General features: G+C 37.0%; 1 protein-coding gene across 1 annotated transcript in view; it reads right to left on the minus strand.

Moving 5' to 3' along the window:
• Nucleotides 1-1106: 1106 nt before the first annotated feature.
• The window catches only part of cyldb (cylindromatosis (turban tumor syndrome), b), a 31403-nt gene continuing 7628 nt past the window's right edge, over nt 1107-24881 (minus strand). Inside the window, exons 3-14 of the mRNA XM_028811770.2 lie at nt 24038-24128; nt 18637-18887; nt 17763-17931; nt 15458-15608; nt 13692-13799; nt 10958-11037; nt 9590-9656; nt 9362-9488; nt 8685-8793; nt 3126-3244; nt 2212-2422; nt 1107-2119 (exon numbers count right to left, since the gene is read on the minus strand). Of these exons, the coding sequence (XP_028667603.1) occupies nt 1935-2119; nt 2212-2422; nt 3126-3244; nt 8685-8793; nt 9362-9488; nt 9590-9656; nt 10958-11037; nt 13692-13799; nt 15458-15608; nt 17763-17931; nt 18637-18887; nt 24038-24128 (1668 nt within the window). The 3' untranslated portion in view covers nt 1107-1934. The remainder of the gene's footprint in view (nt 2120-2211; nt 2423-3125; nt 3245-8684; nt 8794-9361; nt 9489-9589; nt 9657-10957; nt 11038-13691; nt 13800-15457; nt 15609-17762; nt 17932-18636; nt 18888-24037; nt 24129-24881) is intronic.

Below are 24881 nucleotides of genomic sequence, written 5' to 3' on the forward strand. Positions count from 1 at the left end.
AATGACACCAGGACCAGGTATTACAGTCCCACAGCACTTCTCAACTTCTCACTTCACTAATGGGTTTCCAAAATCCAGGAAGATCGTAGTCTCAAATCAAGCACTAATCTTGCTTAATAAATGTGTAGAGAAACTGTCACCTTCAAATAAGTTAGCAAAGAGTAACCGTTTTCAAACGTGCCAAGTATAGTACCTTCGCATAACTCTGACTGCAAATGCACTCAAATCAATATTTAATGTGCTAAAGCTTGATTTCCAAATGATTTAGGAAACAATTAGAAATTAACAAAAACATATCTGAGTGGATATAGGAAAGACTGGTAAGCAAAACTGTCCTGAAAACAAACATTAGAAACAACTTTTAAAGACAAAAAAGCTTGAGACGTGTCAAATGCTGGACACATTTGAACTGAAGTTAGTGAAGGGCTGAATGAGCATGCAGCCACAAGAGAAAAAAGCACAGGGCTACTCTCAAGGTGAAAGAAAGAAGGGAAGGTTCTGATGAAGACTGCACACTCAAAACCTCTGTCTCTAACCTTTTTTTTCAGCATGGGAACAACTTTAACATTTTTACGAGGTTAAATTTGAAATATGTGAAACATGCTGTGTAAAACTGATTGTTCTTATCCTGGGAAACATGCACTATTAAAAAATGCGAGAAAATGGGATAATGATTTGCTCAAGCCAAGGAAATAGACATCTTTGGCAAAAGGGTTAATTAACTAATAAAAACACTGATTGGCTATATAAATAATACTGGGTCAAATATGACAACACAAAGTTAATTACTTGTCTACTCTTGTACTGACATTGTAAAACGTGTGTGCATATTTTTATACGGCATACAGATTTTGTCCTGTAACCAAAAATCAAAATAAGCAAAGTATGTTGTGTTGAGATATGAGAAATGATACGCAACGACAGAAACAGACTGCTCGGTGGTGGGAACACCCATCGGGGCTTACTTCTTCCTCTGACTTATCTTTATTTTTATACTCCAACTTGTTCTTATTGTTGGTCCATCCCAGTGTTCTTTAATTCCAACAAAGACAACTGTTTTTTTTTTCTTCAGAATTATAAGATAGAAAATAAACAGTAAATACCTATACACTTTAATAAGTAATATATTTAATTTTTAAGTATTTCTTTTGTTTACAAAATAAACATTTACAAATAAATATAAAATTAGAATATTGTGAAAAATGCTTGATTTTGCCAGGTGATCATGCATGATTTTTTTCCTATGAAAATGAGGAGTAAAACAGATTACCTACTTGGACAACTTTCAAAGCTCAGATGCACAGAAAGCACATCAATTGCAGTTATCCAAATTGATTTGAAAATGAATGCTTGGCAGGTTATTTTTTTTACAATATCCCACACAAATGCAGGAGAATATTTCAGTCTATTAAAGAGGAAAATAAATAGTTGTTATAGTGTATTTACTGCCCTCTAATTTAAATCTCTGTCTTCTGTTTGACTAGAATTTAAATCAAGATTTTCCTGTTATGCTTAACATTTCAGGAGTAACTAGGAAAAAAAATGGTTCCATCACTGAAGGATTCACACTGCTTCTGAAGCAGCCAAGTGCACACCATGTTACATTTATTTGTCAGCCACTCTGAAAGTTTAACTAATTCATTTTAACTTTGTTGTTCACAACGGAAATACTATTAATAAGAAGCAGATCTGAGCCCTTCTTTCTACCAGCTGTGGTTCAATAAGTGTCCAATTTCTCTACAGTACAAATAAATGAGCTAATTGGACCTTTTGTGAATGAAAATAAAAATATGAAAGATGTCAGACTGACACTAAACATACGCCAGTTACATAAGAGGTCTCCAGCCAATGCAGCAAGCAGTACAAACAAAATGATATTTCTACGAAATGGAAATAACCAATAAATGGTGTGTCTGGGTCTAAGGATTGCGCATTTATCTGTATAAACAGAGTGCTGGACATTTGTACATAAACATGTAGGAATCGCACAAAAGTCGCTCTACAAAACCATCTGCTTTTTCCAGATCACTTTTTCCAATACTACCCGCTGGCTTCGAAAGAAACTCTCCCACTTCAGGACAAGCTTTAATCTCTGGGATATTGTATCCATTCTCGCCCCCTGCAGAAAGAGAGAAAACAACCATGCTATCAAAACACACAAAGAAAAAATGCTTGTTATTGAAATAAAATAATAAAAATGTGCAAAATTACCACATCGGTCAGCCATGCTGTCAAAAAACAACCAGGAATTCTTCCCTGGCCCATACTTGACAAAGGAGACATAGTGACTGGTCTTTATGCACAACACTGCAAAGAGCTCCAATTTGTGTCTGCAAATTACGGCACTACTGGAGAAGTCGTTCATAAGGGGAAAGAAAATCTTTTGAGGGTGATGATGTTGCCTCTTCTTGTGAGAATGAACCTGATGCAGGAGAACATTTGTTATTAAACACACGTCTAAGCAAGTGAGGGCCACACTAACATCTTTAAAAGACACACACACTGAAAGAGGTACTGCCTGAACTCCTACTTGAAAGTGGTCTTCCATCCATCCATTTTCCAACCCACTGAATCCGAACATAGGGTCACGGGGGTCTGCTGGAGCCAATCCCAGACAACACAGGGCACAACGCAGGAACCAATCCCAGGCAGGGTGCCAACCCACCGCAGGATACACACAAACACACCCCCACACCAAGCACACACTACGGCCAATTTAGAATCGCCAATTAGTTTATTAGTCCTGGATTATCTTAAATACAACAGCCAGAAGATGGAAAGAAATGTTGCATTTTCTACTCTGCTTTTTGTACTGTATTAGTTTACATTGTTTGAAGCACTTCACATCACATTTGCTTATGAGTAAATCCAACATAGCAAATACCTTCTCTGCGTTTATTTACCCAAATATGACTGAAATCTTAAACTGTTTCGAATTGTCTGTAAGAATGAGATAAGAGTCTATACATTAAATTAAAATTCACTAAATTAAGAATTTGAATACAAAAGTGAATGCATTGAACACTTCTGCCTAAATAAGGAGTGACATACAGTTATTTATCCATGCACCATTTAATTTCTTTTAATAATTATGCCCTAGGGGCAACTACAACAAATTCTGATACCTGTTTGTCACACTTCTGGCAAAACTGCTTGATAACTCCCGGCATTAGTTTTGGATCTTGTAGACACTGGAGGCACTCTATCTCTGCAACAGAGCCACAGAGGAAGCATTCTCGAGGACCTGCATATTGAAATAGAAAGAAAATTCAGATGCCCTGAATTCAGTACGATGCCCTGTGGGATATCCTGAGACTTCGTAGAATCCTCCCTAAATTGCCAGATATTGTAGTCAGCCTGTACACTGGTATTGTGAATGCTGTGCAGAGTGGAGGCAGATGATTCTGGCATTCGTCAGGGGTGTGTTTTTGCTCCTACTCTGTTCAATGCTTGAATTGACTGGGTAGTGGGCAGGGTTGTGGGGTACCTGTTGGTGAAGAAATATTTACTGATCTTGACTTTGCAGATGATGCTGTGGTCTTTGTGGAGTCAATGGAGGCTCTGATCAGGAGTCCGAGTGTCTGGGCTTGAGAATGTTTTGGATAAAAACCAAGATCCAGACCTTTAATGATGTCGTAGGCACAGCCATCAGCAGTGTGTCTGTCTATGGAGAGAATGTTGACCATGTTGAGAGGTTTACTTACCTCAGCAGCGACATTCATGTCTCTGGTGACTCTTCCTATGAAGTCAGTAGACAAATTGGGAGAGCAAGGGGGGGTCATGAGGCCACTGGAAAGTGTGTGTCGCACTCCCGATATCTCTGCAAAGGATGACAGTCCAAGTCTTTAGAGTCCTGGTGCTTTAGAGTTTCTGTTTTGCTATGTGGTTGTAAGGCATGGATGCTTATCCAGTGACCTGTGATGAAGCGTGGACACCTTCAGTACTGTGTCTCTTTGGAGAATCCTTGGGTACCGCTGGTTTGACTTTAAATTGAACGAGCGGTTCCTCACTTAGTCCCAAATGAGGAACATTGCCTGCATTGTCGGGAAGCATCAGTTATGGAACTACGGCCATGTGGCGTGATTCCCTGAGGGAGATCGCAGAATCCTTATCGTTGAGGACATGATTGGCTAGACCAGACCAAGGGGATGCCCACATAACACGTGGCTGTGGCAGATAGATGGTCATTTCTGGAGGGTGGGACTGCACTACGTGTTTGCCTGGGGGTGGGGGGGATTGGTTGCCAACTGAGATCCCAAAATGTTAAGTTGTGTGGTGGATGCGGCAATGTGATGTACCAGTGTGTACACCCCAACCTGACCTGACAAGTACGATTTACAAGGTTGGCAATCTGATTACACACACAAATTCACTTTGTTCAGTACACACTGTTTGAACCAAAATGGTGTAAATTAATGGACCCAGGCACTCAAATGTAGCAGTTGCTGTGGACTTTCACAAGCATTTAGCTCATATATAAAAATAAATGTTTGTTTATTAGTGAAGAATTGTGTTAAGTATGTTAGGGTTCTGTGGTGGTGAAGGAATTTTTGCATTAAAATAGTGCAGCTCAGACACGTGGGTGTAGGTGTATGCTGAGTAAATGTATGGCCAAGAAATGCTAATAGGGGAATGAAGTATTTAGGTGCACACTTGCATTTGAGTGATTTGTGTACCCATCCCTTAATAGCAGTTCAGTGGGTCAATGAAGGCAGGACAAATACTCACAGTGATTAAAAAGTAGTCCAAGTACAGTGGAACCTCGGTTCACGAACGTCTCGGAACACGTACAAATCGGGTTACGACCAAAAAGTTCACCAAACTTTTGCATCTGTTCACGACCACACACTCTGTATACGAACAAGCCAGTTTTCCTTTCGCTTTGTGCGCGCCAATGATTTCTGCACATGTTCAGTCTCTCCCTGTGTATTCCCTGTGCAGCAAGAGAGAGAGTGCGACACACACAGACATACGCGACAGACAGACAGACACACGCACATGCGCGAACGAGACAGACACACACATGCGAGCGAGACAGAGAGAGACACACACACACACGTGCGTGCGAGAGAGAGTGCTGGCCGCATAAGGGCTTGTTTTTAAAGAGACTGATTCGAGCATTGTTTTAACCTCGTTGTATTTAATGAAGACTTTTTTCTATTGGATTTTAACCTCCACTTCACTTCTGTTTACAGCAATCAGTTCGTAGCGTGCATTGTTGCAATGTTACTTTTCTTGGTGGTTTATTAAATTACAGATTTTTCAAATGTTCACTTTTTTCCCTGTGCTTAAAACTTATTAAAAAAAAGTGTTTTTAGCGAGAGGTTCATAGCGCTATAGCACGAACTCTTGCAGTGTTAGGTTTTCTCAGTGTTATTCAATGTTTTTACATTTAGTTTACTATTACGCTGTACATTCTATGGTATAATTATCTATATATAATCTTTAAAAAAATATATTTACATACAGTTCGTACAGTCTGGAACGTATTAATTGTATTTACATACAATCCTTTGGGGGAAATTACTTCGGTTCACGACCAAATCGGGTTACAACCAGAGTTTTGGAACGAATTATGGTCGTGAACCGAGGTTCTACTGTAGTTGGTTAGGGGAGAAACAGAAGGAAGAAAAGAGAATGTATAACAGAGGAAAAAGGAGAGAGCAAGATCGGGCTGGAACCATTGCAGAGGACAGGAGGTGACATGGTCGCTATAGCGTTCTAGAGTGGATTGCCTCTGCTGAGCTGTGGAGCAGGAGTGGCCAAGGCTGATGTAAAACTCAAGATGCTGAAGGATGGCAGCAGAAAGATCCAAGCAGGTACTGACTGAGGTGGCTGGGATTAGAGGGAGCAAGACTAGGTCCTCACTGCACTAGTCAACCCTAGTCAAGACCATTGATAACCCAGGTTCAAGTAGGAGCCAAGACTTGGGGCAACCCAGCCATCATAAGGTGTTTACCCATTTGCACCTTAAAAAATAAAGCTGCCACTAAGAGCTCTGCATATCTTAAATGTATAAAATATTTCACTCAGACATTGATCGCTAGAGTAACTGGAGACCCTGAGTTAGCACTGTGCACATGAGCAATCCATATAACACACTGATTGTCACACTGTGTCCAGTGTTGCCAGTACTGACCCCAGCTCCCTTTAACAATGAACTGAATAAGCATGTTAATAAAATTAATGGGCGGCACAGTAGTAGCGCTGCTGCCTCGCAGTTAGGAGACCTGGGTTCGCTTCCCGGGTCCTCCCTGCGTGGAGTTTGCATGTTCTCCCTGTGTCTGCGTGGGTTTCCTCTGGGCACTCCGGTTTCCTCCCACAGTCCAAAGACATGCAGGTTAGGTGGATTGGTGATTCTAAATTGGCCCTAGTGTGTGCTTGGTGTGTGGGTGTGTTTGTGTGTGTCCTGCGGTGGGTTGGCACCCTGCCCGGGATTGGTTCCTGCCTTGTGCCCTGTGTTAGCTGGGATTGGCTCCAGCAGACCCCGTGACCCTGTGTTCGGATTCAGCGGGTTGGAAAATGGATGGATGGATGGATGTTAACAATTGGAGACATTCATTTTGAAATTTATGTTTGCTGCCTAATTAGTTTTCAGTAGATAGAAATATTAACACTTCTTGAAAAAATTGTGCATGCTGGTTTTGAAACTATTACAGGTACAAGATTAAAACAATTTTTCATTAAAATCTATCCATATTATGCCCGACTCCATAACTTCTGTTCATTAAATTTTACTTCTGTAGCTTTAATATGTTACTTTCACAAAAAAATACAAGAACTTAAAAAAAAAATCTCAACTAGGATACTTGAACATTCTGTAAGCCTCCTTGTACTCTAGCAGTGCCTGTGTTTCTTGACACATTAGCACTCTGGGTAAATTGTATGAAAATAAAAAAAAAGGTAGGATGCACTAGAAAACTGAGTATATTTAACTTTGCAGCCACAAAAAAAAAATAAGGTGTGTAAAAGACATAGCCTTAAATGTCTAATTGATTCTGAAGAAGTATTGTGGAAAACAATAGGATGAGTAGTCCTTTTTTGCCATCTATGTTGTATGGAATTGTTAGGACACAACTTAGCATACAACATTGCATGTTTACTGCCAACACAATTGCTTGATCCACCCCCCCACCACCGTAAGTGCAACCTTAACATAAATATTAATAAATGTACCTATATCTTTTTGTCTTTAATGTCAATCCTTTTCAGAAGATGATAAATCAAATTCTAGGTTCTTCCATTAACACTTTGAAAGTACTGTATTATAGAACTGCATCTTTTACACTTTACTAACACTTTAAATGAAACATAACATGTACAAAATTCTACTTCCTGTCAAATGTATTAAGTGTAAATGCAATTTAATATTAATTACTAGTGCACACCAAATGTATAGATTGTTCATTTTTTGTTTTAAGATGGAAAAATGTGTTCCAACATTCTAGTACTAAACCCTATTATTATTCTCATTTTTATCTGTGGAGCCCACACCGTAAAGTCATTCCCTAACAACTCAAATGAATTGAATAACATTTTTTAACTTATGGAAGTAGCATACATTTAGCTTCAAAATAAACATCTTCCAACATGGATCAATACTCATATTACGCATGCTTAGATCCATTTCACATATTACCCCATTAAAAGGTAAGAAAACATACCTGACAACCCAATCACATATTAGCAGACTTAGAGCAGGCTAATATAAGAACTAAATTCTTGAAACCAAGTTAAAAATAAAATAAGATTATTTTGCAGCTACTCAAGTTTAACTCTTTAAATGGCTGCATTTTGCACAGCTGATGATGCTACCGGAGGGTGCACACTCTCTAGTATCGTAATGGCAGCTCAGCTCAGCTGTCTTTTCAGAGCAGAAAGCAAGCTGTCCACATTTCTTGCTACAGGAACTTTTTCTTTTTAAGCTCTAAAGTCTGTTCAGGCATTTGACTCCATGTGGGAACTTATGACAGATTCAAACAGCTGCAAAATATAAGAGTAATCTGTCATGACAGGGGGCGGCACGGTGGCGCAGTGGGCAGCGCTGCTGCCTCGCAGTTGGGAGACCTGGGGACCCGGGTTCGCTTCCCGGGCCCTCCCTGCGTGGAGTTTGCATGTTCTCCCCGTGTCTGCGTGGGTTTCCTCCGGGCGCTCCGGTTTCCTCCCACAGTCCAAAGACATGCTGGTTAGGTGGATTGGCGATTCTAAATTGGCTCTAGTGTGTGCTTGGTGTGTTTGTGTGTGTCCTGCGGTGGGTTGGCACCCTGCCCGGGATTGGTTCCTGCCTTGTGCCCTGTGTTGGCTGGGATTGGCTCCAGCAGACCCCCGTGACCCTGTGTTCGGATTCAGCGGGTTGGAACATGGATGGATGGATGTCATGACAGGTGTGGAAGTGAACTTGTAATTTATTAAAAAAAACTTCTAAATTGCAAAGTGAGTCATATCTGTCAAAAATCAATAAATATTTTATCCTTAAAAATCATTTGCTTGTCCCAAGATATATTTATATATAATTTTTAACTGAACAGGGAAAACATTGAAACTCTGGATTTCCTCAGGATTCACTTGGCAACTATCTTTATGTTATGCACACAATGAAAAGAGCATCATTATTGCACAAAATATAACTTATAAAATTCTATTTTACTCTCAACTTTGTGATGGAACCAAAATCTATTACTTACTGTTATGCAGAAGGTCTGTAATATCCAGTTCTGTGGATGGAACTATTCTTGGAAACAATTTAAACCCTTTTCCAAATCTTGGCATCTGGATAATTAAACAGGAGGGAATCTACAAAAAAATATTTAAATGTCTGAAATAAGGCAGCACTGGCTGGTTAGCTTGTCTAATGTGAATCAATTAATATTCAAACAAATAGCTGGCAAGGTATAGCATTCTCCAGGGCTGAACTGAATATTTTAAAAGATGTACATATATATTAAATCAGAAACAATTGTAAGTATTTTAAAAGGAGCACAAAAGTGATCACCAGTCTTCTATACTTGAGAACTATTTTGCCTTCACCTATCTAAAACAATTACAGATGGGATTGGGATTGACAACATAACTATAATTTCCTACTGCAGCACAAATCTGAAAACTTAAGCTTCTATCTCACTTTTGTACAGATAAGGGGCTCACATAAATAGACACAAAGATTACTACCATATGAGTGAACTGCATTAACTTTTTAATACAGAGCAAGTTCTTAACCTAAACCAAATGAGCAGAACTACCACATGAGAAAGAATCAAAAAAGAAAATGATGGTATATTTAAACAAGACTAAAATATCTTATTAAATCAGTTTAGTTTCCACTAATAAGTTAAACCAGTACAATGAGATCAAGCAAACATACCTCATCAAACTTGAGATCACAGGATAAGAAGGACCTCTCTAGTAATGTTTGAACAGATGGAATCTCCAAGTCTTCTTTCTCCATGATGATCTGGTAGCTGTAGCAATCCTGAGTTTTATCATTTGACCTACAAACAGGGAACACTAAATTTATGAGACGGAAATAAGGAAAGCATCCATTCAACCTAAAAAATTCCATGTAAATGAATACAAATCAGTTATCTCATACCTGATTTTTAGTAGTGGCTCCACAGCTAAGACCTGGTGAAGAAGAACACTGAGAAACTCTTCTGGGTCTAAAATACATTAACACTGTACAATTACAGACAGTATTTACAGTTGCATAATGTGCTTCATAACTATAGTACTTGCTTGATATGCTTGATAAGAATATTATATCACTTCAAAAACAAAACAAGTTTTCTTTCTGGCAACCAATCTGCCTTGGCCATTGATTTATTTAAAACTTATTACAGGCAGTAATATTCTAAGAAAAACAATAACTGGGCTTTAAAAATCAACCAAGGAAAGAAACTGAGATTTCAAAGATTACAGTCAATTTCCAGTGATGTTTCTGGCACGAAAATTCTGCTGGGATCACACACATCTGGGAGATAGAGAGAGCAACAATGTCTATGGGCTGCTGGCAGGGGAGAAGCCATCCTGAGAAGCCTAAATATTCTGGCCAGAGTGTGTTGCCTTTGCCAAGTCTTGGTAAGAATCCTGGCATGGAGTGCACATGATATTGTCTCTGACCCCAGACGAACAGTGTGAGGTGAAACCGGTGGCATGAATGAGCAGGCAGGGAATGCAGCAGAGAAAAAAATCACTGAAAGATCATTGAAACTACATAGAAGGAGATGCAGAAGATTGTACTGAGACTACAGCAGCAGCATTAGAAGGGCAAGCTGAGGAAGGAGATGGTATCCACAGTACAAGAAAAGTATGAGAGATATCTAAGATAGTACAGGAAAGTAGGTTGAAATGGTATGGACAGGTGAGACAAAAAATATGTGGGCAAAACAGTGATGGTAATAGAAGTACAGGGGGAATGAAGTAAAGGTGGATGGAGTAAAGGAAGACTTGAAGGAAAAGGGTCTGACTGGAGAGGAGTTGCAGGACTGAACTGTATGGAGAAAGTTGGTCCAACATATTGACCCCACACAGCATTGGGAAAAGATGCGGATTAGGAAGAAGATGACAAAAGTAACATTTCAAAGCAAAACAACTAGAAACGTTACTATTTATTGCATGTACGTGGCCACAGAATACTGAATTGTCAGACAAGATAAAGCAACTTGCTACTGCTAATGACAAAATCCTTAAATCAGTTAATATAGGTTACTCAATTTGTAATTTACAAGGAGGGAAAGAACTGCAGAAGAAACGTTATTTTTAAATTGGCTTTTTCAAAAACATTATTCAGAGACTAAAAAACGGTTTACAAAAAAAAAGTGATACAAACTTATCACTTTCTTCCAGCTGTAATATTCTTACCCAAATTGATCAAGTAAAAGCATCTTTACTTCTTTTTGAAAATAACAAATAAACAGAAAAAACAGTCAGACAAAATTTATAACCAGACAGAAGGAGTTACCTTTCTCTTCTGATGCAAATGTGCTACATCCCAGTAGGTTTCTCAATTTCATCACATTCTCTGCTGGAACAAAGCCCCGTCTTTTAGAGAAAAATGGTAAATATTATATATAAAAGTCTTCAGATTGTATACATACTGCAAAACACATGTTCTTTGTTGTTTTAAGAAGGAAAAAAAAGCAAAACATGTTTGTGAAATTCAGCAATTTTAAAAGTGCCTTTCACTTCACTGATCGTTTTCCTCCCTGGTACCCTATCTATCTATCTATCTATCTATCTATCTATCTATCTATCTATCTATCTGTCTGTCTGTCTGTCTGTCTGTCTGTCTGTCTGTCTGTCTGTCTGTCTGTCTGTCTGTCTGTCTGTCTGTCTGTCTGTCTGTCTGTCTGTCTGTCTGTCTGTATCTATCTATCTATCTATCTATCTATCTATCTATCTATCTATCTATCTATCTATCTATCTATCTATCTATCTATCTATCTATCTATCTATCTATCTATCAGTCACTGGCAAACAACATTACTGACATTACTCAGCGTTGACGCTCAGATTACTGTCTCTGTTCTGTGGATGAGCAGACAATAATAACTGAAAAAAGTCACACGATCGCTCAACTTCTTTCACTATATGGAAGCTTATTTAATTATTTTGCAAAGATGTTGCAACTGCCTGTATAACAATGCACACGTAGGACATGGTAGTCCAGCAAAAAAAAAATGCAATGAAGAGAGAAGAACTAAACAGACATTACAGGTATACACTTAGTTTAAATCAGGTTCATGTTAATAAGTTTAGTATAGATGTTTTAACATAGGTAGAGTGGTAGTCCAGAGCTGCCATTCCTGCCTCACAGCACCAGGGTCTGCATAGAGTTTGCAAGATGTCTCTGTGTATTTACGTATTGATTCCAATCAGTGAGTTTATTCACTCAAAAATGTTGTCCTCAGTTCTTTTTTCAAGTCGAAATATTTGCTGATTCAAAACTGACATATTAGGTAGGTTTTAAAGTATATTTTCACATTGGAACCCTGGTACCCTTCACCTCTATTATAAAACACAAGAGCAGGCTAGTTTTTCATGTGGCAAATTAATGCTTACCATGATTGCAAAAACTTAAAGAAAAAAATCAAACTAATCCTTTCAAACACCAGCACAAACAAAAACTAGAAATAAACTTTAATTTTAAGGGTGAAGTATACATGGATTTGTAAACTTTTAACACAAACCTTAGTGCAATGCATTCCATTTTTTTTACAAGTTATACTTCTAATATCAGAATATACACATTTTTAAGCGGACTACATTTTAAACAATACTTGTAATATAGGTACTATAGAGGCACCTACAAGAATAATGTAACTTGGAACTCCAAGTAACCTTGCGACTTCCAAGCCAATAATAACAGTAATAACTAATACAGTGTAGCATTAATAGCTTTAACCACATTAATCATAAGTGCAGTTAGTTAACATTTTCATCTGAAATGTACAACTAAAAAAATAAATAACAATCATAACAAACACTGAATGACTATTATAAATATCAACACATATAATTTGACCCTCTTCTGAAAGTACTACACCTATGCACATCATATAGTAACTATATAACAGCATAACATAATGTTTGCAGTTTTAAGCTACTAGCTTCCTGTATCCATTCTATTATACATTTTTTGCATAAACAGTAAGAAGTTTAACCTGCACTGATGGATTAATGAATTATGTTTAAAATGTTCTACAATAAAAACTATAGTTTCTCAAAAAAATGGTACCATTTGACAATGAGGACACTTAGCGTGTATATGGTTGCCTTTGCCTGCAAAGCCAATAGGCAGCTGTGGGTGCTACTGGGCTACAGATATGTATCATGCATCACAGTCTTCTATTATTTTCAATCAAGATTGATTATTTTTGATCCTTGATTATTGTTGTACTTGATGTGTTAGTCTTCGGTCTCAGTGAGAAAAATTAATGTTTGTATTCTCTTAGCAGTCACTTGTGATACATAAGTGGATTGCTTAGCAATTTTCAATGTTTGTTTAGCACCTGAAATTGTGTTTCTAATATGTTGCTTCACATATATTTGCAATCACGAAATACAAATTGTAGATAATATGCTGTTTCAGCCGAAACTGAAAAATGAATATTATTTGGTCAATATATGGTTGTCTGTCACTATCTGCTGCAAAACACAATTTTTTATATATGCTTTGGCACTCTCAGAAGGTAAATAAAATGTGCTTGCATATTATTTGTATACTATAAACACACTACAAATTCAGTTGCATAAGATATTTAAAAAGAACCACATCACCAAATTGAATTTATAGGAACGCCAACGATTTTTCCTTAAACAATACAAAGTTTGGATGCTGTTTAATATGAGCTGCCACCTCATACAGCAAATCCTGTCACTGTGATGTCATGGTTCAAATGCCACGTGCATCATGTGTGTTGGAACCATGCAACATTGCGCAGACAAAATGGTTATGCCCTTGGGGACAAATGCCTGTGACAAACAAATATGGAAAAGGGTAACACATTGGTATCACAGAGATAACAATAACATATTATAAACAAATGAGAAAAGTAATAACTAAAGCAAATTCAATACACACATTTACAATACACTCATGACAAATACAATAGTAGGTCACATGTCTGACTGTTCTGCACATCTTTAAGTTTAGAGACACCTGCTCACTAACAAACTACAACCACCTATATTACCTTCGCAACTGATTAACAATGTCTTTTCTGAGCACAGTCTGAATCCTCTGTTCACCTACATTGGGGCAATGTAGGACACTGTCGAGAACATCACTGAAACAGAACAAACTGCAACAACAAAAAACAAAGGAGTTCAAACATGATCCACTAGAACACAAGATTTCTAAAGGACACTGTATGTAAAAATGATTACTTGGTACAAACAATTCAAAAATATTTTAGTAACTGATAAAATAAAGATATATTTGTTGCAATTAGCTGTTAACCTATAATCTGTTAACGTATAAATCTATATATAAACTTGCATGTCTTAACTTTCATTGTTTCAGCTGACTGTGTATTTTGGGGCTTTTGTATTTTAGCAACTTAGTTTAACTCTGTAGCTGGACAGTCCCATTTTATTTCATGGAGAATATACATTTGTTATGATCGAATGCTTTCTAGTGTGCATAATTAACAATGGTTAGCAGCTTAAAGGAAAATCTACTGGGAAGTGTTATCATTTCACTATTAACATGCTTCTAATTGTGAAAGAAATACTTGTTAGTTAGTGCTAAAATAAGCAATGTATTATTTTCACCACCATTTGACATTTTGAAATCTTGACATGGCTTTATTAACGCACACTGGGTGCAGTATATGTATTTTTATGGCTCTACTTGTTAAGAAGTAATAATCATTATTATTATTATTATTATTATTATTATTTTATTTCATTCCTTGCTCCTTTCTTACCATATTTACAGGTTATAGCCCATTTCTGTATTGGTGTGGCTTTTTATAAGCTATGGCAAATGCTTTGTTAAAAACTTCAACAATTTGTTTATTAAATGTACTCTTTTTGTAAACAAGAACTTGAAAGCAATGCAGATTTTAAGTTTTAGCGGCAAAATGTGGATCAGGCAAATAGCTGCTGCAAGAAAAAGGAAAGTAACCAATATTTATCTCAGGATATTGTTTATAAAAGTGTTAGAGGAGTTTGTGTAACCATTTCTTAATACTGTAATAATGGCTTCACATAAACTGGAAAAAAATGGCACTGTCTGTTAATGAGACTTTTAGTACTGTTCCAGTCCTCAAGATATGGTGTGGGTCCAAGTTGTTTAAAGCTGCAACCTATAGCAAAAAGTGAATGATTTGAAATCTGAAATGCTGGACAAAAATTATGAATGGAAACTAATCATTGTTTTTGTTGAAACTATTTTTAAAATCTATATACTAGTTTTACAGATTTTTCTTTTCACAAAAAAATGAAGAAAAAATAATTTTCAGCATGTCTCGGCTGAACATTTTATGGATGCTAAAGTGAGAATTATGTAGGAGTTTTGTAAAACCATTTGAACAGGTAGTATGTTATGAGTTAGATTGAATGGCAATACTAAAATGGTATTTAAACTGTTGAAGCCTTGCCCCACACAAATACTTCACTAAATCAAAGAAAATACAAAAAAGAAATAAAAGAACTTAAAAAAAAAAAATCAGTAAGAATTCAAATTAACAAAAATTGATAAAAAAATTTAAAGAGAAATGATTGATTATAAAACCACAATACCAAAAAAAGAAGAACAAAATCAATCCAAGGAAAAAACAGACCTAATCCCCTAACTATGTCAGAAAACAAGCGCTAAAGTCAGAAACCAAAACATCCAAAACAAAAATGATAAATTAACCAAACACTCACAAAAAGGAAGCTCATAAGGGAACAATGCAAGGAGGAATTGTCATGGCAAAGCATCTAGGGTTTCAAGTGATCAACAAAACCATACCTGAAGAGTGCCGTGTCAAGGTAGCAGGAGTTATAGTGGCCTTGAATTCCTTTCATTTTCCCCTCTAGTAGTTCTATTACCTCTGACTCAGGAATGGGAGGTACATCTGCTTCATTATTCTGAAGTTCTGCTTTGTTCATTACATGGACAACTGTAAAAAAAAGGTAAATAAATAACTAAAACATTTCTTTTTTCAAATTTGACTCCGGCACCCAGAAATCCATATTAAAGTGTAAACACATCCCTTGGTTCACAGAATATTTTAATAACCTCTGAAATGTGACTCCAAAATATGTAAAGTTGATGGTAAGAGATAAAGAGTCACATAACCAGTGTGTGGCACTATACTCTTCAAATACACTATATAGCTAAAAGTTATGTGGATACCCTTTCAAATTACTGGGTTCAGGTGTTTTAGGCTCCCCCATTGTTACAAGGGGCATAAAATCATACCCATAACCAAGAAATGTCTAATGACAAAAAATTGACAGCAGAACTGAATGTACTGGAGAGGTCAGTGGCTTTAAACATGGCACTGTTGTTATGTGTAGATCTGTTAGATCTGCCTCAGTCAACTGTAAGTCATGTTATTTTGGAATGAAAGTGCATAGATAGAAGCAGCAACCACTCAGCCATGAAGTGGCAGACCACATAAACTCACAGCACAAGGCCACAGAGTGCTGAAGTGCATAGTGCATAACAATCACCTATTCTCTGTTGCATAACTCTTAAAAGAGTTCCAAAATGCCTCTGGAAGTAACATCAGTGCAAGAACTGTGCTTGGGCACTTAATGAAATGCGTTTCCATGACTGAGCAGCAGCACACAAAACTAAGATCACTATACGCAATGCCGCACATTGACTAGAGATATGTAAAGCACACCACTATTGGACTGTGAGACAGTAGAAATGCTCTCTGAGTCATGAATCATGGTTTACTTTCTGTCAGCCCAATGGATGAATCTGGGCTTGGCGGATAGCAGAAGAACGCTACCTTCCAGACTGCATAGTGTCTAATGTAAAGTTTGGCAGATGAGGATAATAGTCTGGGGCTATTTTTCAGGTTTGGACTAGGCCCTTTATTTCCAGTGAAAGTACTGTTAATGCTACACCATACAAAGTCATTTTAGACAATTATGCGCTTTCAACTTGGTGGTAACAGTTTGGGGAAACCCTTTATCTTTTCCAGCATGACTGTGCCCCTGTGGCAAGCTCATAAAGACATGGTTTGACAAGCTTGGGGTGGATGAACAACCATATGTCTAACTCTAAGCACCTCTGGGATGAACTGGAATGCCACTCTTGTTTAAAGCCTTTCCAAAAGAGTGGGGCCCAATTTCATATTACGTTTATTTTTTTCATACAAAGAACGTAGCTCAAAGTGCTTTACAAGATGTCAAAGAGACAGTTTCAAGAAAAGAAAAACAAATTAAATTAGACAAGAAGTAAAATAAGCAACAAAAAATAAATCCACACTAACTAACATAACACAGATATATAATTAGTACAAAAGTAATGTCCTTATATATATATTTCAGAGTAATATGATGATAAGGTCAGGTGGCTGGGAGGACAGAAAAAGCAAAACTCCAGTTAAGTTGAAGGTTAAAAAAACAAAACAAAACACAAAATCTCCAGAAGTTCGAGGCCAAAAGACCAGCCAGCCCCCACTGGGCATTCCCAGTCTCATAAATGTGCTTAAATCACTCCTCAATGCTTCCAATTATAAATGCATATGGTTTTGGAATTGGACGTTCAACAAGGTCATATACTGCGGTGGGTTGGCACCCTGCCCAGGATTGGTTCCTGCCTTGTGCCCTGTGTTGGCTGGGATTGGCTCCAGCAGACCCCCCATGACCCTGTGTTCGGATTCAGCGGGTTGGAAAATGGATGGATGGATGGACAAGGTCATATAAGTTTGATGGTCAAGTGTTCACAAATTTATGGTCATATTGGGTGTGATTTACATTCAAAAAACAAAATGAACCAATTTGCATAAAGCCATGATGCTATAGCAAGAAGTTATTTTTATATACTACAGTTTTCTTACTATTTCTTATTTTATAAAAGCCTTAAGCCTAAGTAGTAACGATATCCAGTTTTCCCATGCCCCTGCTGTTACGGTTAAGAAGGTGGATGCATATATTTAAATTTGGGTTTAACATACTGTATATACTGTACAATATCAAAATTCAGTGTTGCATATGTTAAATAGAAGCTTACAATTTACAATCTTTAATTAAAGAATACACATTTCTTGCATAAACACAAACAATTTATTATTTTTCACCATGAACTCACTCACCTGAGTAGTGGTCTACACATGGTGGTTCCAACTGTGAAGTTGAGGCTGCAAAGAATCTGCTGTCTGGTCGACATTCCTGTAGTTTCACAAACATGCCTTTGTTGTCATCACAAGAGAAGTACCTTTGGTTTTCAAACAGTCCATCAGTACAATTCTTCAGCTCATAATCCTACATAGAATAAATAGAGTTTGATGATGCATTGATACCTTGCCTGCTCTAAATAGAAAAACAGCACAAGCTCCAAGGAGAGACTCCTTTGTCATTGTATATGCTGTGCTTTTGTCTTTTATTTTGGTTCTTCTTCTGTCTGCATCTATAAAATGCAACTGTCGGGCTATTTCTCCTGCATTACTGCACTATTCACATTGTGCCAAAAAATAAATTATAGAAATTCTCAAATATTACAGTTGTTATCAAAATATCAAGAAGTGATGTGCTGGAGTCCCATGCACACTTAAGTTCATTTCCATGACCTTGAACTGTAGAAGCAGGATAGAAAATGTCTAGTCTATATACATTTTACATCAAGGAGTTATAAAAACCTTATCTGACAATGGTGTTTAGTTATTAAATAAATTATGTAATTAATATTTTCTATTACAGAAATCTTTGTTACATTTTTGAGAAAGTGCAGAGTATGTGTCAAAGTTGTTGGCAACTTTCTAGCATTTTCATTAGTTTATTGTTATACTGTTATTTGCTTTACAGGCGTGAAAAAATAAATTAGGTCATTAAGTATATGTAAAATGTATACAGATTTGAACAAGTATGTCTATGTTCAAGACCCATGGATCCAGTCACTGTTTAGCATATTTTGTAGACACACATTTAAGAACAACTTCTCAATAGATACATTATTTTAAAACAACTCACTAGTTCAACCCCAGCCCACAGCTCACTCTTGCCGGGTGGAATTCCAATCCATCGTACCACTCCATATATAGTAGCTCCATTTCTGGCCTGCAGCTCCACCATTGAGCCAGCTTCAAGCAAACCATCCTGTTTTAATATCATACTACTATTTTCTAGCACTGTATTGCAAACAGATGGGGTAGATGACTTTTCTGGATTTTGTTCATTTTTTTTGATGGAGTTCTGACGTGGTATTTCCTTGAATTTTTGAGCTGAAAAAACAAATGAGTAAGAGTTTTTTTAGTTGTTTCCAAACTTACAAGTAAGGATAACTGGCCTTATGACCAATGAACAATGCAAACAAAATCAATATTAAAAACAAATGATTCAAATTTTAAAAATAAACTCAATGCATTATAATACCATTAGACATTATCACATATTAAAAAATAGCATTTTTTCATAGCTGTGCAATCTTTTCTCAAAATGGAACCATTTGCAGTTAGTTTTATCTTTAATCTATAACAATAAAAGAAAAGCTCTTTATTATATGTGATATCTTCCATATGCACTTTTTGATTTAAATCTTTTTGAATGTTGACAAGAAAACAATAAATATAAATGGCAAAAGAAAGCATGGTTTTTAACATTAATTTTGGTCACACTAGGCACCCAGTCATGTTCTTCCTCTCAAAACAAGGGTTGTATAGGTACAAATCTCCAAAGATAGGCAAGCTAAGCTGTTTGCTGACAAATGTCTAATTTCAAAAAATGTTTTAAACTATTTTAGAATTATACTCATGTTTGACTATTAAGAAGTTAATTTATGTGTATGAAATGAAACCAAAAGGCTTAAACATATAGCAAATGTTTTAGAAAAATATCAAAAATTGATAAACTAATTTAGGTTCAATCAATCCAAATGCTAGTTCATACAGAATGTCTGTCAGTCATTTTCCAACTCGCTATATCCTAACATAGGGTTACGGGGGTCTGCTGGAGCCAATCCCAGCCAGCACAGGGCACAAGGCAGGAACAAACCCCGGGCAGGGTGCCAGCCCACCGCAAGGCACACACACACACACACACCACGCACAGAATGTACAATATTTTAGAAAACATATTCACAGACTGTAACAACTGTGTTAAATGAGGGCCTTCATAACAGCTCTCTGTATATAAAGACTAATACCAAGAAGATAAAAGGTTAAAAAAAGGCGTTTTTACTAATAAAATTACTCAAGTGAGGACACAAACAAAGAACACAAAGTGCAAATAACAAGAAGGGTAAGATACATTTCTGCTACCTTTCTGGAGCCTCATTTAATTGGTGTGTTATTTCGCCTAAAACACTTCCTTTCCCTTTTCTTTTTCACAAAACATTCTGATCATGGTCTCCCTTCTTCTGGCTAGCTGAGCTTTGCTCAAACTCTTTGGACTCCAGACTCTAAATGCCTATGTCATTTTCACGCTAGCTCAATCCCTGGTGTACGCAAGTTCTCCACTCGGTTTTGCAAACTGACACCACCCAGCGTCAAAGCAGTGCTTTTGTTCCAGTGTGGTTTCCCTTTCTTTTTTAGATGCACATCCCCAACGGCTTAATCAAATACACTGAAATTAACCGCATATTGTTTATTAGTTTAAGGCATCTGAATGGCCAAACTATTCCAAATACCATAGCTGCTTTAGCGTTGTTACTCTCAAGTATTTATCCCACTGTATCTGAGTGTGGAATCACAGCTCTCAGGCAGCTGAATGGAAAGAGAATTATCGGGATACAGCATCAAGCACACGCTGCCTCAGCCATGCGCTATTTGAACTGCTCCCATACAGCAAACACTTCAAAGCCTTTCCTGTAGAGACCTCGCGGTTTAGAAACAGTTTCATTCCAAGAGCTCTAAACGCACTCAATCAGTCCACCAAGTGCTCCTTATAGAACGGTTTGTACTTATAAGTACAATTACCTCACTTTAAACTTACGATACAGTTATAGTATTGCACAACCTGAGCCACTTTATAAAGCACGTATTTACATATGATGATGATATCATTTTTAAGATGAAATGCAGCAAAATATTTTTTTTTATTATACACATACAATTTTAACATCATTTAAATAAACTATATTGTTAATAATTACACATGTGAGGATAGGGGTTGTTCCTGCCTCGCACTGTATTCTTGCTGGGACTGGTGCAACACTGGATGGATAGATGGATAGAATAATTAAACATGTACTATGAAGATATTTCAATGTTCCTTAAAAGTTTTGAAGAATCTGCATCCTAAGCTTACAGATGGCTTGACATCTATTACAGAGCTGATTGTGTGGCGATTGGGTACTTGGAGAAAGAAAAGGAAGGACAGGAATTGGGGGTTAGTACATTTGAAAGAGACAGTACTGCTGCAATAAATTATTTAACGAAGCTAGCGCACAGCGTAGCAAGAATCTTGCGGGAGGCAGGAACAATCTCTGGACTGGGCGCCAGCTTGTCACTATCACTGCGCCACCGTGTTCCCATGTTTAATAACATGCTTTAATTCTTATCATCATGAATATTATATGAAGTATACATCTCAGTATTTAATTTATTCAGAGAGCTGTAATATCATGAATGTAATGGATTCTGTGTCCTGTCGGAGGAAGAGAAAGCTAGTTTAAGAAGCATGTAGTGATTCACACACATACAGCACATAGAAGAACAAATACAATACAAAGCATTTAATGTCCTACTTTAATTATGATGGTATTTTAGAAACTAGTAAATTAAACGATTTTAAGATGAAGTTTATGATGTTCTACTTTAATGACAAAATAAACTACGTGATTAAAGTGGAACTATCGAGATTAAAGTTGACATTTCAAGCTTTTTTTTTTCCACTGTGTGCCTATTTTTTGTCTTTTCTCTGTATTCTAATAAGCTTCCATATGACTCTTAGGTGGTGGGCTACGACTCGCCTTTTCACGGCGACTTTGATATCTGACTTCTTTTTTATTTTGGGCACTGTGTGACTTTGCCTCCACTTGTTATTCGCTGAACTTGTTCTATTTTCCCCTGTGCTTTTGCCATTGTCTTTTCACAGAATGCTGAGCTTAAGGGCTATTTATATTGATTTGCATATTCAATTCATATTTGCAGTTAATTCTGGGAGGAGTTGGGGAGTGGCAGCAGGCGCGTGCATTACTTTTCATGCTGACCAGGATTTATGTAGCAGAAGAATGTGGAAGTTGGCGCACACATAGATTCATGCATATGGATTTTTTTGTGCGTACGCACATTTCCGCTTTTATCCATACACCATGTTTTAGTTTGAATTCTACGCATGGCATTATGCATGAGGCCCCTGGTGTCCCTGCACCAATTTAGTTGCCCTTAAAGGGGCACATATCCAAGGTAGCTTCCCAACTTTGTGCTCTGTAAGACAGACAGAATGGTACCATACTTTACCATCTAGGACTGCTACTGACTAGAAGATATTTCCACCCTGAACTGTCTCTCTCAAGCGCCTTTTCTCTTGAGAGAGAAAATGAGGGGAGTTTGGTTATGGGTATGGTGAATCAAACATTATTTGTGATTTTTGGTCATGAACCTTTGGGTGTTTATGATAACACTTCATGATTTCACCCAGGCCACCACTCTTTTACACCTGACCTGGTGTCCCTACCGAATGCCTTTCCAGCAGCACGTCTCCTGCTGCTACTCTAGCTCTCCTTCTTCTTCTTCCTGCACTGTGCCATCCAAGTAAAGACCCTGCTGTTCTGGGAATCTTTTGCCAGACAATCAATATCTCATATAATCCAAAAAACTAAACAAACAATAAAGGCCACCATATCTCAATAATAACAAAAGCTGGTATATAATATACTTTGTGCATTCATGGCAGCAAAAGGACGAATAAGTCACACATTATAGCACCTCTTAACCTAGTATTTCATCAAAGAATGAGGATTCATATTTTTGCTACGGAGATATGTTTATTATTATAAGTTGATCCATGTTTCACATGTAAATCAGAAAAGACATAATAGAACTTTTATTTAGTTGAGATATATGAGAAGTAATTTGAATTTGGAATTACAACATCATTTAAAGGAGTTTACAGCCTATTTCTATCTTATCTCCAGCCAATTCAAAACTTAATTGCACAATACTAAAAAAATTAAATACAATTAGTGTTATCACCTGTTTAAACATTTTAATTAAATTATTTTAACAGGATAAAATACTAGAAGAGAATTTGTTGAATAGAATATGAATAGATTTTTGTATACCTGTAATAGGTTAACGTGAAAAAAAAAATCACCTAAAACATCCTAGTTTTAGGTCTGCTCACAGATATATCAAGTGTTTGGGTAGATTAGTTTAAAGGGTATAAGTAGCCTATTTACATAAGCAATATTTAAAATTAAACTTGAAGGTGAAGTACAATACAAAGATCAAAGTTTACATATTACTAGCTGTGTAAGCCCGTGCTGTAAAGAGCACGGGGCCCTAGAATCTATTGAAATCGTCAGGAAAAAAAAAAAATGAAATGTAGAGATATCAGGTAATTGAAAGGAACTGCTCTGGGCTTCTCTCTTCCTAGGAGGTTTTGTTTTGCCAACATGCTTGCATCATTTTGAATTAGCAGCTAGGTGACTGTCTTTCTTCAGATGTTTCATTTTACTGACGTGCTGACCTCGTGTGCAAATCCTCGGAGGTGGAGCCCTTAGCCCCACCCCACCTCTCACTTCTGGGCCGGACAGACACACTTCCACGCGTAGACGTTTATATACAAGATGCTGTATATTGTCACCATGACTTTGTACGTTTTATCATTCCACATACTGACAGAAAGTAAATTTTGTTTTCCTAAATGAATGACCAATTTACATTTATGTATTGTACCACAGTCAATTAAGTCTTTGCATAAGACAGGTTCTTTGTAAATCAGCTGTTTTTGACCACTTTCAAGCACCTGCAACTTCAACCTACACATGGCAATTATGCCAACATATATTGTATGGGAAATATGTTTTCTAGAATTGGTTATTAAACTGAAAACACAAACCTAACTTTTCAACATTAAATAAAGCATTAAAAATCAAAAGTATAACCAAATTACACTTCAGTGTATTCAGTGGTATTGCAGTTTCCGCACTCATCCTCAAGACTTGCAAATTGCATTCATTAATGATTTAAAAATGGCCCTATGTAAGTGAATGTAGATATGTTCATATCATGATTTTGTTTCTGCTTGCATGCTGATGCAGAGGTTTCCACGCGAGCCTCACTGGAGTTGCCGAATGGGTATTGCAGCAACATTTACTATCATTTTATCTTCGACAGTGATATTTTATTGAAGTCATTCTGCAATAAATACTCATCTTTTTTTCTGTAAACGAATGTCACTTCCAAATTAAAATGAGAGAAATACATACCCTCTTTATGGTCCTGGACTTGAGGATTGTTGTCAGAACTGACACTAATTATTTTCTCTGCACTGATAATGACTCTGACGTTTCCTTGCTCCTATAGAATTAAATTAGGAATATTAATAACATTTCACAAGTGGTATAAAAGAAATTTGGCCAAGTGGATAACAATGACATTATGGTATTCTTAAGGGCAAACACAAAGCTCAGCATCTGGCAATGTATTGAGGGAGATATTTTTCAAAAACATCATTAGTTCTGAACTCTAACTGAAACAAACTCATGCTACTCAATGCTAAACACAGTTATAGTGAAATGAAAGAAGAAACTGCATGAATCAAGACAGCAAATAGCAAAAGAACATTTTCTAATTATCATTTTTCTAATATGTTTTCCCATTACTTTATATTTAAAATTAAGACATTTGTGTAATGTAAAAATGCTTTTGGTTATCTTTTAGCATTTTGTTTTTTTAATCCCACGTTTTTTTTTATGATTCTATTTCATAACTTTGTATTTCATAAACAAATCTATCATTTGGTGTTTTAATGTGAGACATTAGTTTATCCAGTGTTACTAACTTGATCTGTTCTGTGCGATTATTCCTTTTGTACCCGTTTAACTATTTGTGTAGCGCACTGAGTGTGGAAAAGGGGCTATACAAATAAAATGCTTTATTGTAATTATAAACTGAAATTAATATAATGTGGGCGGCATGGTGGCGCAGTGGGTAGCGCTGCTGCCTCGCAGTTGGGAGATCTGGGGACCTGGGTTCGATTCCCGGGTCCTCCCTGCGTGGAGTTTGCATGTTCTCCCCGTGTCTGCGTGGGTTTCCTCCGGGCGCTCTGGT

Source organism: Erpetoichthys calabaricus, chromosome 10 (assembly GCF_900747795.2).
Source record: "Erpetoichthys calabaricus chromosome 10, fErpCal1.3, whole genome shotgun sequence".
Lineage (NCBI taxonomy): Eukaryota > Metazoa > Chordata > Cladistia > Polypteriformes > Polypteridae > Erpetoichthys > Erpetoichthys calabaricus.